Raw genomic sequence first — 18,744 nt, forward strand, 5'->3', positions numbered from 1 at the left:
GTTTGTTTGTTTATTTTAAATCAGAATGAGAGTCTATGCTTGGTTAGAGTCAGAATCTGGGGAGACCTGTCAGGATGGAGATGGGGGTCAGGGATTAAGCCCAAATTATTTCCCTTTTGTCAACATCCCACACACACTCAAAAACACCAAGCTGAGCAGTAAATTATTTGCAGAGCTCTGTGTACTACGTATGCTTGATTCCAGATAGATGCTAGATACACCAGATACAACTCAATGCCAGTTACAGCTGTGCTACTGAGCAATGTCATATATGTGACATTGGGAATAGATGGACTTTTGGTCTCATCCAGCACATCTGATCTAATGTTCCTGGGCACATGTCCAAAACCCATTAAACTCAATAGAAATGCAAAGAATTCACTGGCTTTGAGTCAGATCTTGTATGACAACAGACAGGAACAGCTAGAGATATTTAACCTGTCAAGGAGAAGGGCTAATGGGAACTTGCTCTAATAAATACACCACCTTTACTGCACTGTCTATTTGTGCTTTAAGTCATTCAGGCTCAAGAGCTAAGGAACCTTAGCTCCTGAGCCAAAGCCCAGATGATTTCCCTAGGCTTTCACCAAGATCCTATAAAGCACTGGCTGCATTCCTCAGATGAGTTAGGAAGACTTGAGCTAGTGGGGAACTTAAACCCAGGACCAGGGAAGGACCAGCACTGCACAGTAAGAGATGGTCACTGCCAACATGGGAACTCAGAAAAGCGATTCAGAGCTCAGTCAATGAGCAAAGGAGCAAGGGAACGTGCCATACCACAAACCAGGATGGTCTCCACCAAGGCAGTAAAGACGACTCATATTTGCTTGACGCGCTGTTTGGACACTGCTTGGTGGAACTTTGCAATTGAAGCCCTCATCATCATTAAAAGCTGCTTCTAAATGACTGTATTCCTGGATTGCTCAACCCCTTCAAGAGACAACCCTCTGCTTCACCGCGTAGCTCAATGGCTTGTGACACTTGGTAATTTATCATAGCATTAATGCTTTTCCGGTTGCTGTCTGTTATGAAACATAGGTTGAAGCACAGCCATGCAGATGGAAGAGGCTTTCAAATTCCATCCTTTCCAAGCCCACCAGCAGCCAGAGAAGGGGAAGGCATGTGGGTCTAATTCTCATCTTACTGACACTCCATCACTCTATCACCACCAACTCTGAAGGTATTATTGTTGCCCTACTCTAGCATCAGGAAGATGAAAATAAGCCCTTGAAATAAAACACACTGCTCTGACAGAAGCCATTGCTTCATCAAGCTAGAGTCCTTATCAAGGGAAGTGGTTTTTTGCAATACGAAGGATTTAAACCAAGCACAGCAGTTTCATTAAAGAGATAGCAAAAGAGAGACCAAAGGGTTCCAGTGACAAGTTACTTCAAGCAGAAGTGCAGGGATCCAGGAGAGCATTTACCAATCTGGCAAAGGGATCACTCACAGCACTTGGGCTGTCTGGCCAAGTCTGTGTACTATTTACCTACTCAGTCAAAAAAAACAAAAACAAAAAAAAATTTCCTCATAGCAGCTGTTTCTCCAGCAAGTGCAGAAGAGTGCAATCCAAGCTCAAGGCTACAGCATAGCACAATTTTTAAAAGTCTGTTTTGCTAGTTCGTTACAAATATTCCCTCCCTCCAACTTCCATTCAGGAATGTCGTTGTGACCTTTTGAAACAACAGCCTCTCATGATCAGTGAAGATCTTTAGCAAAGCAGTGAATTGAGAGCACACAGTTGCCTGAAAGACTTTGAGAGATACCATGTGCACTAGGAATGGACACCTCTCTTTTCCCAGAACCAGCACACAGCATTTAGAACGTATTTTCACACTGAGGTTTTCATTAGCAATATTCCAAAAGAACAGAGACTTGGCAAGTCCAACTCAGCAGTTCTCACCCTAAAGTGTCCAAATCACTGGTAGCCAATGAACATCAATGCCTTGCTAATGCCAGCAACATAGGCACATGCTAGTGCACTCCAGCTAATTTGCACTTGAACATCCAAGCTTCCCACCAGTGCAAGACAGGGAGAGAGATACTTGCCCACACTGTGGCAATACCTCAATCTTCCTCCCTCGAGTTGCAGACTTAGTTATGTTTCCCACAATCAGGCAACTCATTTCCACTGTCCCAAGCTCAGGACAATGAAAAAGAAAACCCAAGAAGAATGGGGGGCGGGGGGGGGAGGGAAATCAAGGGCACAAAGCAAAGGAGATACATGAAGACCCACACTAGCAAAACTAAGGCTGCACACGGAAATATTCACATTAGGGTCCTGTTCACGCCAGTATAAATCAAGCTCTATTGGAGCAACACCAGCATAAAATCGCCATAAACCAGAGTGGATTTTGGACCGTGAACACCAGCTGAACACTATCCCTTGAAAGGGCAATATGTATTTACTGACATCCTTCCTCTCCCTTCAGTTAATGGCAGGACAGACCATTTAACCAGTGGTCTAAAGCTTTAGCTTGCATGACAGCAATTTATGCACCCTGGCAGGTAAGAATGACCCATTCAACTTTATCAACCTAAATAACTAGGAGAAAAGCCTCCTGACAGCATTCCTCTGCCCAGTTCTTGTCTGAGACAACTCCAAACATCATTCAGCCATGGCACGTCTAACCTGAACTGACCATGTCCCAGACACTTGCACACTGACTCCAGATAATCACTTTCTTCCCTTCTCTCCCAGTGGAGTTAGACTTAGCCACAAAGCAGCACGGCATCAAAATACTGCTTAAGTTCCCCGTAGTTGTACTTGCTTTGCTCAGGGGACTTTTTTTTTTTTCTTCCAGTGTTAATTCCTTCCATTAAGTTAGTTCCCTGTCCCTGCCCTGGGCAGGAGCTGCCACAGCAGAAGGATGCACAAGGAAAATGCATCAGTACAAGTCAGGCACAAGGCTGCCTCTGGAGGGAGAGCATTTAAATAAAGAATGAACCTGAAATAGCTACCAGCTTCCCTGTAGCCAGCACTGCCTGTCAGCATGAATTCACCACAGGGGACCATCATGCAGGAGCAAAACATCTTCTGGCCCCACATTCAGGAGGGAGAAAGTGAGCAAAAACTGACCTGCGTGCCAGAGACTAGCACAGGCCAGGGTCAAAAAGACATAAACAACAGAAAAGGCCACATCTTCCCCATCAGAACTGATCATCTGTGGTCCATAGGAACAGGCTGGCAGGGAATGCCCACACAGCCTCCTCTTCAGGGAGTTCAAATTTCATATATGCAGGCAAAAACAAACAGCAAGGTTACGCCATCCCTATTATATACAGCAACCTTTAAAGATTTGTGCAAGGTACTATATATACACCTGGGTAAAAAAAAAAAAGTCATTCTTGCTCCCAAATGTTTACCATTAAGCACAGTTTTCTGCTTATTTTTCAAAACGCTAAAACTCCACAGTCATTTTCTGAAGGGAAAAAAAAAAAATGCTTTTAGCTCAGGACAGAAAACGTTGCAAGGACAGACCCCAACTAATTGCCAGTTCTTCTCCACTTTGCTACCATTCCCTCCCATCTCCTGAACAGTTAGATCTGCAGATGAGAGCAGAGCAGAACTGAACCCAGGGAGGACACGTGCTTTATGAGAGCTCCAAATTCAGCACATGAACAACCATGTTCAACCCAAGGAGCATGGTCTATAACTGAGGGCTGCCAAGATCCAACCATGCCAGGCACAGAAAAAACCTTCAGTCCTGACTCATACCAGAGGCCCACTGCCACTGTCCAAAGGCCTTAGCAAGGGAAGGAGAAGGAAGGGACCTGCAATCCTATATAAAGGGATCAGAGCACACGACTTACAGCAGGAGGGTGTAGAGAGGAAACACAGGAAAAGCAGACAGAAGCAGACTACAGCCCCAAATCATCTCTGGTTACCTAGTACTTACATTTTATCTAGTTAAATAGTTACATACCTAGTTCTAGAGCTGTCAGGTCACACGTGTAAACATAGGCATAGTATCTTCTACATTTCTAAAATGCATTTTTTTATAAGCACACAGTGATTGAAATGAGATTTTAAAAGATGTAAAAAGCCCAGGAATCTCCACTCTGTCCCGTCCCGTCCCGTCCCTTCCCATCCTCCTCTCAGGTGCTCACATGCAGCTCATTTTGATAAACACAGGTATAGCAAGTTTTGTACTGATAAACCTGTTAGATACCAAGGTCAATAAATGTTACAGACAACTCTCACAGGTAAGAATGCAGTGTCAGACAAGGTGTTTCCCCACGAGCTGTGAAATAGAAACAACAGCATTGCATGCTTTCACACACGTATCAATTCATTCCTGCATCCTCACATGTTCCAGGGATCACCTCTTGCCTCTCACCCTTGTCTCCACTAAGACAAGCACACGAAGAAATCTCTGCAGCTCATACAGCTCCCAGTCTGAGAACAGCCTCCACTACTCAGTGACTTTCATAGAATCATAGAATCGTTTAGGTTGGAAAAAGACCTTTAAGATCATCAAGTCCAGCTGTTCACCTAGCACTGCCAAGTCCACCCCTAAACCATGTCCCTAAGCACCACATCCACACGTTTTTTTGAATGCTTCCAGGGATGGAGACTCAACCACTCCCCTGGGCAGCCTGTTCCGGTGCCTGACAACCCTTTTGGTGAAGAAGTTTTTCCTAATATCTGACCTAAACTTCCCCTGGCACAGCTTGAGGCCATTTCCTCTCGTCCTATCACTCGTTACTAGGGAGAAGAGACCAACACCCACCTCACTACAACCTCCTTTCAGGCAGTTGTAGAGAGCGATAAGGTCTCCCCTCAGCCTCCTCTTCTCCAGGCTAAACAACCCCAATTCCCTCAGCTGCTCCTCATAAGACTTGTGCTCCAGACCCTTCACCAACTTCGTTGCCCTTCTTTGGACATGCTCCAGCACCTTAACCTTTGTCTTTGGGGAAGATGAGAATCTCCCTTTTTACAGGGGACATAGCATTCTCAAATGATCCAATATTTTATTTACCATCTAACATTAGATCTCATTCTTGAATGCTGGAGTTAGACCTGCCTCTTTCCCCTTTCTGTGAGTTTTCACTAAGACACCTTCTCCCCAATCCAGTATATTGCCTGTTTCTAGTAGCACTACAGGAAGCACAAATTTAAAAAAAAAAAAAAAAAAAAAAAAAAAATTAAAAAAGCACACAGAAAGCTAAGAGCCACCAGAACAAAACCTCAGTGCAACTTAGAAAGGCAGGCTTTGTTACTTGTAGCATGTGAGGTAGGAACAAGTAATGAAGATAATCTTGAATTAATTAAAAGCAAGAGAGAGTAGAATTGAGCCTGCAACAAAGAGATGCAGTACAAGCAAACTGAGAATGCTATGCTGCCAGTGATGTTGCTTTTTGATTAAAGGAACAGAGTTCCCAGGCAGCCTGGCAAAAAACAACAGTGAACAATATTAATTAAGTAAATTAAGGCCTTCTCAGTGCTGATGCTGTAGCTGTGTTTTAAGTTGCCTTCAAAAAGAAAAAAAATTTCAGCTTTGGAGGAAACAGACCATGCTGTCTGTGAGGTCGCATGGGAGGGATAACTTTGGAATCTCTTGACCAATTGGAACTGAATTCAACAGGAAAAAAAAGGTCACAGAGATATCAAGTTCCTCTAAGTTCAGCAGGTCCCAAAATAGTAGCTGACAGGGCTCCAGCTGATCAATGTATTAACCACAGCCAGCCCTCCAGCACACCTGTAATGCTCAGCCGAGTACACCATGTGCCACTATTTACTCCTCCAAATGGGCAGCAGAATGAGGGATCACGACAGAGATGAAAGAAAACACTGAAAGACAGAGGAGCCCCGGAAGGGCAAGCAGTTAAAGGATAAATGATGGCTAACTTCTGTTGCTTAGCAAAATGACCAGACATTTTACTCATTTTCTGATTCTTCAGAGAGCAGACAGCTCTCACAGGCCAGATAACTAGGTGTTCAGTGTGGCTTCTGGGGCAGAGCCTCAAAAACACCCAGCAGAAATCGTAATCTGGTGGGGTGCCCTGGCCAGATCTTTCTCTGCCGTATTCCATATCCCATGTTTTTCTGAGAGCACTTCTGCTTAAGGCTCAGCTACCCAGAAAAGTCTGGCCAATGATAGTCAAACCACCTCTATTTTATCTCCGTAACACCTGATATGGGCACTGTGACTGCATGGGATTTTCTTCTGGTGTTGTTCTAACAGTTGCCAAAACACACCTGGATAAAGATCCTCTCTCTTCTAAAATAACTGTTCTCTCAAGTAGCATGGCTATCATGTTGGTTTGCAATCTCACCATCCCATAGGCAAGCCTTTTTTCAGGCCAGATGACAAATGTGGTTTTCAGAGACCTCCTGCCTGATACGCAGGTCTGCCTGCCTGCCTGCCTATCCCACCACACACTGTGAGCAAGGCTTCCCGTACACAAGGTCACCATGCTCCTTTACATGCAGGCTCACCTGCCTTGTGTCTTGCACCAGCCTTTCGATACCCAAAAAGAACCAAAACCCAGTTCCACTCCAAACACAGAGTTCATGCTCGTTCAGGTAGTAGGTCTGTCTCAGAGTGCAGGGCCTCAGCACCAGATACCCTTCTGCACCTCGATCCGCACTCCCACTACAGTGTCACGTGCTACCAACATTCTGCTGATTGGGAACAAAGCTAGAAAGACACTGTGGGTGGCAGAACAAAGATATTACTCTTCACATACTGCCCCAGCCCTCTACCTTGCAGAAGACTGACATGGGGAGACCCAGCCCAGGCCCCACTCAAGAAGGAAGAAGGAAGATTTCACTGCCCCGGCTCACTCAGAAGTCCTTCACCTGTACCTGGTGCAGGGCAGAGACTTTCCCCCTTGCATTGTGAAGTGTAACATAAAGGGTGAGAAAGCCACCTTAACGATTCTAAAAGCTAACAAGACACTTGAAATTTGCATCCTACTACATTATCCCATGACAAGATTGCACAAACAGGCACACAGACTTACATGTGCCCTGCTATGACTATCATCCTAGATTATTCCAACTCATTACAAACAAGCCACATAATTCAGAGCCAGCACCCAACCCCCTCAGCAGATAGATGTGACCCCTCTCCTGTCTCTGTATTTCCACTAGAAGCCCAAATTCATGGCTCCCACCATGACAATTCTCATCCAGCTCAAAAGGAGCTGCGATTTGAAATAACTCAATCTGGGAAGCCATGCTGGTAAACAGATTAGAACAGCAGACAAAGATGCTCTTAAACCACTTTCAGCCAGAACTTTGCAGCGCTTTAACTTGATCAATCTGTTAATGATTTTAGCTGAGCACGTTCCACTTTTCTATTATTAATGAGAGTTCTGTTCTTTCCCCCTCTTAGCTCCTCTTCTCACCTATTTTTCCTTTCTTTCATGCAATCTCTTCTAAAAGAAAATACACCCAACACCTGAGCTGCGGCAGATGAAGTAAAATAAGTCCTTTGTCATTAAGGAGCCATATCAATAAGGGACAGGAGCAGAAAACTTGCCTTCCCACTTTAGTTCTGATCAGCAGCACAACCCAGAAAGATCCCTCCTCTCTCGCATCCCTCAGTTTCTCAAAAAAATAAAAAAAGTTACTAATACAACTGACCTTCCTTTTAGTGACCTTTGAAATACACAGCTGAAGTAGGCAGCATAAGAGCTTTTTAAGTACAGTCATGCCTGTCACCCTGTAAGCACAAAATTGGCAGGGTTTGGTGGTAAAGGACAGGAAGCCCAGAACAGAGAAATACCCACAAATACACAGTCATCCACCCCATCACCCCCCACACACTTTGTGCAGTAAAAATTCCCCCCCCCCAGTATTCTGACAGAGGCAAGTAAGGACTGCGGACAGGCAGCCCTGTTTGCCTGCACCTGATGGTATTGATCACAGCTGCAGGGGATTTTCCAATCAGGCACAAACTGCAGGGAAAGGCTAACAACCAATTAGAGCTCCCACTCCTTCCTCCCTGCACCCATGAGGTCCTAAAGCACTTTTGGCAAGAGCTAAATAATCATGTTTTATACGTTCTCTTCCACCCAACAGCTTTTACAAATATCCATCCATTTGAAGCCTTAGCAACAGCCCTGCATGTGAGTTCACTCTTCCTTGTAGATGGGGAAGCCAAGGCATGGGGCAATGCGTGCTACCATTAGGCACAATGGCAAGTCATGTGCCTATCGTGAAGACAACCCACCTATCATGCCAATCATGAAGACAACCTGCATGCACAGCCTGCTCTCCTCTGGCACCCCAAGAAAGCACATGTGAACTCAACCCATGCTTTCGTCTCTGCCTTGAAAGTCAGCCAGAGCTCTGGGCTCAAGCCCTCAGCTCCATTAACCTGGAGTCCTCTACCAAATGCCCACAAGGGGCTCAACGCATTTCTGAAGCGTATAAGCAGCAACACTGTCCACTGATAATGTATCAGCAGTACCTGCTTGTTACAGACTGGCGGAGTGTCTGAAGCAGTGCCAAAGCAGTTGCTTTTAGGATCCCAAGGCCTTTGGCCCATCATTGACCTAAGTGATTTGCTGTGGCTCAGTCCCAGTTCTTCCAAGTCCCAAACATCCATTTTAGTCCCAAGGACACCAGTAAATGCAACCACTTTTCCCAGGAAGAAATGTTATTTTGTCCCACTGTGCAGTGGCCAGGATGAATTCCAGTCCCGTCTGTCCCCGCACACTCACAAGAAAGAAAAGGAGAGAGGAACAAAACCACTACGATTTGTGCAACCTCCTCAAGTTGGTCAAAATATTGTGGAGTCCCAAGTGGCAGGGACCTGTCAGGACAAGCGTATCCCTCTGCAGATCAGGCAATGGGGAAAGAGGCAATGAAGCATAACTCCTCTGCCCTCACCTACCAGCTGTAACTGGTGTAGGAGAGGGAGAAGATCAGCAGCAAAGGGGGTCTGTCCACAGCTATTCTCAGGGGCTAGTCCTGGTGACCAAATGGGGCACGTCAGTTGAGGAGGTGGGGAGCACACGCTGCTTCGGTCAGGAGCAGCCAGGGCTCTGATTGCTGCTTCCTGGCACTGTGAAGGTTAACATCATCCCTTCTCCCAACCCAGCAGCACTGCTGGCAGTTGCTGGGGGGATGCTGGTGGTTTTACAGGCACATGGCTCAGGCTGGAGGGGACCGGAGCAGATGAGAGACCCCAGCATTGGGACTCCCATCTTCAGGAAAAAGCCTGGCAGCAATTAGAGTTGGCACAAAAGGGAGATAGTATCAGCTGCAAGGGGGGATGAAATGTTTTACCACGGCCGAGTACACGCTAAGATTATTTTCCTCTCTCGCAGAGGGAACCCCAGACAGCAGGAGTTTCACAGAGTCAATGACTCCAAGCGGGTTTTCATATCAATACTTCAGCAGCGTCTGTCTTCCCAGCTTGCGTTTCCCAGGCCCCAGCTCCCCCTCCCCACCCGTTGCAGTATTTCCCTTCCTTTAGCAAATGCCCACGCTCCCTCTAGCGCCCAGCTCTGCTTTTCACACACCAGCAACCCGGCACCCTTTCCTACAGCCTGCACCCCAGGGTGTCCAAATCACGATGGAGCTAATTAAAAGTGAAGCTATTCTGGGCACAGAGGCTCTGTAGCGCTCTGCAGATCTGCCTGGCTAGCGTTTGTGTCGCATATCTGAATACGAAGGGGAGAAAACAGAGTGACAGCTTCAGTGCCAGGGACCCTCCTTGAACAAGAGAGCTTTGCCACTCATTTCAGTGGCAGAGCAATCAGGTCTCCTTCAGGACTGAGAGGGAGGAAAAAATAGAGAGGTTTAATTATTCAGCATCAATCTTTTCTGATTTTTATTGTATGCTGGGACTCTGCTGGCCACAAGGGCTGAGAATTAACCCTAAAATTTCCATAGCAGCTTATTCTCTCTGCCTTGAAAGAACATGAGCCAGCGGTGTGCCCTGGCAGCCAAGAGGGCCAACTGTGTCCTGGGGTGCATCAAGCTAGATAGTCGAGAGAGGTGATTGTCTCGCTCTACTCTGCACTGGTGCAGAGTGCTGTGTGCAGTTTGGGGCACCCCAGTATAAAAAGCTACTAGAGAGTATCCAGAGAAGAGCCACAAAGATGGTGAAGGGTTTAGAGGGGAAGCCGTATGAGGAGCAGCTGAAGTCACTTGGTCTGTTCAGCCTGGAGAAGAGGAGACTGAGGGGAGACCTCATTGCGGTCTACAGCTTCCTCACAAGGGGAAGAGGAGGGGCAGGCGCTGCTCTCTTCTCCCTGGCAACAAATGATAGAACCCGAGGGAATGACAGGAAGATATGCCAGGGGAGATTTAGGTTGGACATTAGGAAAAGGTTCTTCACCCAGAGGGTGGTGGAGCACCGGAACAGGCTCCCCCGGGAGGTAGTCACGGCGCCAAGCCTGACAATATTTAAGAAGCATTTGGACAACACCCTCAGAGATATGGTGTGAATTTTGGGGTTGTCCTATGCAGGGACAGGAGTTGGACTCGATGATCTTTGTGGGTCCCTTCCAACTCAGGACATTCTATGATTCTGTGATGTATCAAAAATGTTTAACACCCATACAGCCACGCTGTTCAAACATGCAGCAAACTTTATTCAACTCTCTCAGTCTCACAACACCCCACAAAGGCAGGAAAGGAAATACTGCCATGCCCTTCTCTTTGCATGGAGGAAATGTTAAGAATCACGCTGCAGTTTTCCCTGGACATTAAACAGAAGTTAGGATTTGGGAATTTGTTTGCCTTGGATTCCTGCAGGGAGTTTAAACAAACCAAGCAACTTGCATGCAAAGGTGTGGCTTCAGCAAAGCAGTATTTTCCAACTAACGGTTATTTCAGCTTAAAATCCCTGTTGGGCTCTGCCAAGTACCATCACCAGATCAGTCTCCAGCATGGCTTACAGTGTAGGTCAAACTCCCACCTCCCAGAGCCAAGCAAGAGAGAGGGAAGGGCTGTGCAGAAGAGAGAAGGAAGCTCATCCACCCACAGCCCTGTGGCTGTAATTCAAAGAATGTAAAGGGCCCCCAGGCCTCCTTGCTGTAGTGCCCCATGTTTCCTTGCCTCTGTACTCATTTTTCATTCTCACCTTGCACTTTTCACTGCTGTAGAATACTGCAGGTTGAATTCTCAACTACAGTAAACTGGCCTAGATCAGTCCTAATTACACTAAGGATCCAACCAAATACCTTGCTGCTTTGGCGACTTTCTGCATTTACAGCATTCAATGCTTCACCAGGAACATGTCATTTAATTTACTGCCTTGATTAGAGGCAGGTTGGACTCCACACCTTCAAACACAGATTCTCACTGGAAGCTAAACTTGACCAGATCCCAGTCAAACACAGGCCTTAACTCCATAACTCAAAGGTTTCCTTGCAATTGTCCTGGAACCAATCCTAACCATGAACTCAGACTTGTCCTTCAATCCTGAAATGAATCTGCATTTGTAAGAGAGTACTGACTCAGGTAAGCATGTACTGCTCTCCTCCATTCTATCTACAGACATCCAATGAGCTCAAGAAGCACGACGTTATGGTATCACTTCAGTAAATTCTTGACTGCTTGCAAGACTGGCTTCCAGAATCCTTTAGTACAACCAACGTTAAATATCTTTACTCCTTAACCTGTGCTTTGCCCATTAGACAACACTGCTTTCATATTTTTTCTAAAATCTCTACTATGAAGAATCTAGCTACAAATTTGGAAACTCTCAGAAAGTTTTGTCTTCCCACAGTCTTGCATTTAAGAAAGTATTTGTCTCATCTCACCTCCCTTTTGGGAAAAATTTCTGCTGCCTAACATCAATTATCTGCTCAAACCCATTTTCAAAATACTTTGTCATCTAATTGGATGAATGTTTTCCATAAAAAAATTAATTAAAGAATCACATAGCTGTTTCTGTTTGCATTTAAATCACTGTGAAAGCTTAACCACAAATCCTAGGCCTCATCCCTGAGCATGAAAAAGTCTGAGTATTGAGGCCTGAGAGTAAACTGCTGACAGGCACCTAGAACAGGAGCAGTTCTGTTACTGAGCTCTGGGATACAAGAACCTTGACAGCTTGCTGTGCTAGGCAGGGTAATGGCCCGGGGAATCTGCCAGCTTCACAGGATCCACAAGCAACATCAATACCCATCCACTGGGCATCAATCTGACTTTGCAATGAAACCAGTCTGGAGAGAAATAACCTGAAAAATATTTTCCAGACGCCTTCTTCCTGCTCTACTGACTCAACACAACCATAAAAGCAATTGCCACGCAAAAGTTTTGTTTTTATTTCCCCATCTTCTATTTGAATATTAATTAAATATGGATTGGCAAAGTCCTGGAGAAGGACTTCAGTGGCAAACTTCATTACTAAAGGTAGTGGAAAAGTGGAAATGCATCAAGACATTGTGACACAGCCGGCCTATATTCAATAGCAATGAGACCACAACCTAGCCAAAAGCCATTTGAGAAAGAAGCAGTCTAGAATAGCAATTAAAATATCTACCAAATGCAGTGCAATTAATATGATTGCTTTGTCACCATCTTGCACTGGTTAACATTTTAAACTGAAATCCAACTGGACTGTTAGAGCAGTTACCCATGGCTGACAACTAAATGCAGCATTGCCTGCCTAAAGATTCATTTTTTCCTCTTCCTCCCTTCCAAGCATAGCAGTCTATTTGGAATTGCAAATATTGCCCACCTCGTTCTGCCCATTGCACACTGCATTGCTAGGCATCTTAATGAAAAACTACCTGGCACACAGCAAGCCCATCAGCCTCCCCAGCTTGTAATTCGCCACGGGAGTGAGTAATGTCTCAGCATCAAACCACCAGTACATTAGCAGATCACACCAGAACACTGCCAACAGCATTCAGAAGAATCATTCCCGGAAGAGACAGGCTTCACTGCAAGAACTTGTACAACCTGCTTTTCACTGCCAGCCCTCAGAGCTTGCACAGGGTAAAGGAAAAGGATCAGTGGTAGCAGGAGGAAAAGAATCGCAGAAGCCCATTCAGAGCAGGGTTGTCACCAGCAGATGATGTCTACATGAGTCTTGAAAATCTCCAGAGATTCCCAAAACTTTCTGGAGCCTTGCTGCACCACTTTCTTTGAGAAGAAACTCTTCCTAATGTCCAATCTGACATATGTTGTGGCTGTTGCCACATGTTATATCCTCTTCAACCAATAAGATAAGCTGCATCATCTTTCTAACTCTACTTCAGGTGGCTGTAGGCTACTGTAGCACTATTAGCCTCCTCTTTACCAGAGTCTTCTCCCAAAGACATCTCATGTTCCCAGTCCTGGAGTGAATCCTGCAACCATGTTAACTCTAGAGATGACAGCCACAGGCTGACCAGACCTCTGGGCAAAACAGTGTAGCACAGCTGACAAGATAAAACAAGGTGCCAGTCCAGTCTCTCACCAGCTCTCATCCTGCCTTCCCCAGCTTTCAGAGCCTGGATCATACTATAAGCATCAATGCGGTTGAGTGGTCTGCACAAGTAGCAGCTGCATCACTTGTACACTATGCTTCTCCAGGTTTATGTTCTGTACTGCAACACTGCACTGACATAAAAATATGCACTGCTGATATTTTTCCTATAGCATTAAAAATCCAACCCCTAGGATCATATAGGAACTTGGCCTGGCTGAAACAAGCTGCACTATTGCACATGCGTTAAACAAATACCCTCTCCTGCTCTTACTGTGGCATTATAGTGCATTTCCTCAACTTTATGTCTGAAGCTTACCTCTGGTTACTAGAAAGGCAAGGGCATGTATACGTGGGGTAGCTATGATTGTAAGCTGAGGCCTCTCCCTAGATAATGGATTGAAAATGTCTTCTAGAGGTTAAAAGAAAGATAAAACTGGGCATCTGTGTTTCTTATATTGAAAAAAAACACTCACAACACCACAGAATTTGTAGCACTTCCATCATGGAAAAAGCATGGACATTATTAAGTACTTCCTATAAACAGCTACATTCATCAGAGTGACAACTCTGAAACCTAATGACAACAGTTCCCGTTTGCCATTCCACTAGCGATCATATCAGGAGAGCAATCTGAGTAAGTGTGTTTTATCCACTGTTGCTTGTTGAAATCTCTTGAAAAAACTATTGTCAAGAAACAAGATAGTGAGGTTTAAAGCTGTAACAGCATTAAAGGTGCTGCTACTTATTGTTGCAGGTCCCTATCCTAGCAATCAGGGAGAGAGGAAGGAAGAAAAGATAATCTGAGGAATCAGATCATCTTCACAGGAAGGCTGAAGAGAGCATCTGGTGAGCAGAATGAGGAAAAATTTCATGCAACAGCATAACCATCTAGAAAGAAGGGAAACACGCGTAGAGCATACAACTGCTCACTGAACGGCACATTTGTACACAGTGTGTGTTCAGAGAGGAATGGCTTTGAAAAAAGAATGGCTTGCAGATCTTCTGGGAATAATAGTAGTTTTCACTAAAAATTCTCCATCTTTCAGAAAGGCATTAGGAAGAAAACATTTTGTCTGATCTCTACCAGGTCCCTCAAGAGTTTCAGTGACCTCTCTCAATAAATGCTTCTATTAGGGCAGACCAATACTTCAAGCCCAAGTGCAAGTCTCCTTTTTCTAATGTCAGACCCACTGAATTAAGCCAAATCCCCTTCCCAAGAACACAGAGAGCACAAACCTCATTTCTACACAGAATAGTATCTTTGCCTTTTCCTAACAATTTCCACTTGAAGATCTTCAGGTATTGTACAAAGCAGAAATAAATTCTGCTCCACACCACCACTTTGTGGTAGCTAAATAGTACTATCCTCGTTTAACATGGAAGAGGAGATCCAGGGAGGTTAATTGTCTTTCCTAAGGTCACAGAAAAAGCCTCTGGGCAGGACAAAGCAGAGAACTCAAATTCCCTGATCCCACCAGCCTTCTGCCTCTGTCCTAATCCTGACCTCACTATCTGCAAATGGAGAAAACAAAAGTTTGTTGCCTGGAAGGGATTATTTTTTAATAAGTTAAATTGAGATTTAAGGGACGTGGGAGAAAAGGGGGATAGGAGATGGAGGAGGAGTTGCTCTTAACTAAAAAAAAACACATGAGGTTTTTAACATTCTAGGTAACAGGACATGCAGCAGCTGCAAAGATCTCCCTTTTGTGAAGTGTCTGTAGGTCTATACGTCCCAGTAAAAACACAATATTTTTATTACCATGCTTTCCTCTTCTTTGCAAATCCATCCAGTTGTTAGGAATCCCCCATCACTAATGCCTGATTTTAAATATACTGCTTCATTGCATGAAATTTGATTGATCATGTTTTTAATAAATCATAAGAGACAAAAGCTTGAGTTTTGAAGTCTGTTCAAGTAACAGAGAATTGGTAAAAGCAAACTGGACGCGTCTTTACTGCTTTGGTAGCCTGAAAACAATAGCATACAGACATGTCCTACCTGCTCTCCTAGGTCATCTGGCATAATCATGACACATGAGTTAATACCTTTTGTCCATTTTCGATACACCTTCCTGCTGCTGTACGCCTACTGCGACCTAAGAAAATCTATGCTTTGAAGTGAGAGACTGGGCACAAATGTGGCTGGCAAAAGAAGCCACACTGTTTCCCTGAGTGACCTTGGGCAAATTGCTTGACATTCCTGTGCCACAGCCACCCCAACAGTAAAATTAGGTAAAAACTGAACTGCAGTAGAAAAATAGGCATTGGATTCAGCCTTCTCTGCTAATAAATGAAAGGACACAGGTTTAAGCATTTAACTTTCCCTCTACACTGTTTAAAAAAAATCCAATTCATCCCTAAATGCAGTGAGTTTTCTCCAAGAGGCAGGAGAGAAAAAGTCTCCAGATGCTAAACCTCATATTAGAAAAATCACGAAAAGATAACACTAGTATTTATTAGCATGCTTGCTTTTCCTTCCTACAAACACCACACTGGCAACAAACACCAGGCTTTTGCTTTTGCTTGTGCTTTTGAGTTGGAAGCTTTCAATGCATGGTTATCTTGAGGTGCAAAATCTTAATAGAAAGTCGTGAACAATCAAGACATTTTCCTTTATTACCCTTCGCAGTCATCTAGAGTTGAAGAATAAAGGAAACTAGCTATTTAAATAGCATATTTCTATTAAAAAAACAAGCAAGAAGGGAGAATTTTGCGAAAATTGCTTTCTGACTTGCACTTTAGAAAAAACAACCTTTCTTTCCCCTGCAAATGCCTATAGAATGAGTTTTCTCTGCTACTTTAACCAGAAATACTCAAAACTATTGGAAATCCATGCTGGGAAGGGATGGGGGGGATTTTAGCTTCTTTTGCTCAACACCTCTTGATTCAGCACCAAAATGAAACAAAAGAGAGGGCATATAGATTGTTTTCTTCATTGCATGCCATGTTATATTAAAAATAAATAATCCTAGAGACAAGTGTAGTGCTAAAATATACCATGCAGCTGTTTTCTCTTGAATGTTTGCTTTCATCTTTAATGAGAGTGGAATTCATGTCTGGCAAACACAACTGCCTTTAAAAATTGGTTAAATCAAAGTAATATCTACATTGCTGTCAGAATTATTGCCTAAGTAATAATAAATAGAGAAAAAAAATTCCAGTCAAAAAAAATAAAGAGGTGCTTGAATTGCACATTATGAAGCCATAGCTAGTACATAGATAGATAGACAGACAGACAGATAGATAGACAATTTGCTTTTTAATGACTAATCAGTTTCACGAAGAATGTATCTGAAAATCCAGCCAATCTGTTTTATGCTGTTAATTGCTTTATACCCATCTCCAATAGCGGCAAAACAATAAAAGAGGCATTTTCAAGGCAGCGACAAGCTATAATAATCAGAATAATGGGAATATTGTCACCAGGCATAAAGGTTTCCTAGAGTCCTTTAAATTATGCCTGTTCTCAGACTTTACATCAGAGGGGAAATCGTATTTCTAGTATCAAGTTAAAAGAAAATTGAAGTTCTGTCCACAGCCATCTGCCGGGCGTTGCAAAGCAGGGTGCGAGGGAGGGCCCTGCACTCCCATGGCACGATGGCGTGTGGGCTTTTGGGACACCCCCCACACGCACACACAGTCCCACAGACTTTCAGGGACACCTCAGCTACTCGTTGTTATTGACTTCAGAGAAAAGGCTTGAGATGCCATCGATTTTTTAGAAACTTTTCACTGTGCTTGCACTACCTGCCTGCTCTCAGAGCCCCTGAACGTGCTAGGGGGGCTTTCCACCCCTTAATGAATTAATAGGATCTCTCTCATCGCCAGCATACAGAGCAGGGAACAGGAGGGCTTTTCCACCGCTACTGTACATCACTCATCCCCTGGCACAGAGGCAGCGAAGCGTGCCAGGGTGTATATTACATGTGAAGAGACAGAGAAAGGGGACCCAGCGGTGCTGGCACATGGGACAAGGCTGGAGCCGGGAGCCGGGGGTCTTCCCTGCGCAAGGCAGAAGGCTCCGGCCAGCCCGGCCCCTTTCGCGGCGCTCCCAATGCGCTACCCCGCAGATCGCAGCTCTGCCTTCGGGGGCGGGGGGAGAAAGGTGTTCCCCTTCTCCTTCCTCTTCTCCCAGAAAAACTTTTCTCTTTTTCTGCGGCCATCGCCCCGTCTCCCCCTGGCAATAAGAGCAACGTGCCCGCCAAGCGCCCCTCTTCTCCCCGCATCCCCGGCCGCAGCGGCAAGCGCGGCACTACCCCGCCGGGCGGGTGGGCACACGGCTCCCTCCCCGCCGAGCCAAGCCGAGCCGAGCCGGGTCGGGTCGATGGGGCGATACTCACGCTGCTGTTGTGCCCGGACCAGTGCACCATGGCTTGGTTGTGCGCCGCATCCCCGGTGAGCGCGAAGGTGGTGGTGCTCAGCCGCAGCTCCTCTGCCCCTCGCAGCCGCGCCGCTCTCCCCTCCTCCAGGGGCCCGCGGGGCTGAGCCCGGCCGCCGCGCTGCCCCTCCGCCGCGGGCACCCCCCGGCCGCCGCCCGCCGCCAGCGCCCGGCGCCCCTCGCTGCTCCGCCGGCTCCGCGGAGCCGCCGAGCCCCGGCCCCCGGGCGCGCCGCCGCCCGCCCCCGCCGAGCGGAGCGCCGCTCCCCGCGGCCCCGCTCGGCGCCCCGGCTCCCCGCCCGGCAGCGGCTCCGCGGCGGCCGCCGCCCCGGCCGAGCCCCGCGCTCGGCCGCCCGGCCAGCTCCGTAATCCTCGCGGCGGCGGCGGCGGCTGTCGCTGCTCCTGCCTAAGGCGAGACGAGGAGGACGGCCAGGAGGGCGATGGAGACGAGCAGGATCTGCAAGTTATTTCGGCGCCGGTGCAACACCAAGAGAGAAGTAAGAGCCATGTCCAGGCGAGAAAAACGGTGTGGCAGGTCGGAAAGCAGTTAGTCCCCTTCTCCATGCCGTTGCGGAGCGAGTCGGGGGGCTTGGAGAGGGAGGGGGGACGAGGCGCTGCGTTTAGGGCTCTTTTTTTTTTTTTTTTATGGAGAAAGGGGCCGGATTCTAATTATAATAATTATTATTTGCAAAAGGCTCCTCTTTCTCTCGCTCTTCTTCTTTCTCTTCCCCCTTCCTCAGCCTCTGAGACGATGACCAGGAAAAAAAAAAAAAAAGAAAAAAAAGGAAAGAAGGAAAAAAGAAAAAAAAAAGCACTCCCTCCCCGGTAGTTGGATTCTGTTCCTTACTGTTGGTGGATTTTTTTTTTTTTTTTTTGAAAAGTGCTTTTCAGTGAAACTGTTCACGTTCAAGGATTTGATCAAGTGAGAGGGTAACACCACACGGGGGGAGGAGCCCCGAGCCTTGCCAAGCCGCCGCCGC

General features: G+C 46.0%; 1 protein-coding gene across 1 annotated transcript in view; it reads right to left on the minus strand.

Moving 5' to 3' along the window:
* The window catches only part of SORCS3 (sortilin related VPS10 domain containing receptor 3), a gene marked incomplete at both ends in the record, with an annotated part of 312,909 nt that extends 294,581 nt beyond the window's left edge, over window positions 1-18,328 (minus strand). The window contains one exon of the mRNA XM_082311355.1: window positions 17,729-18,328. Coding sequence (XP_082167481.1) covers window positions 17,729-18,328 — 600 coding nt within the window. The remainder of the gene's footprint in view (window positions 1-17,728) is intronic.
* Window positions 18,329-18,744: the final 416 nt, after the last annotated feature.

The sequence above is a fragment of the Platalea leucorodia genome (genome assembly GCF_965183815.1).
Source record: "Platalea leucorodia genome assembly, chromosome: 4".
Taxonomy (NCBI): domain Eukaryota; kingdom Metazoa; phylum Chordata; class Aves; order Pelecaniformes; family Threskiornithidae; genus Platalea; species Platalea leucorodia.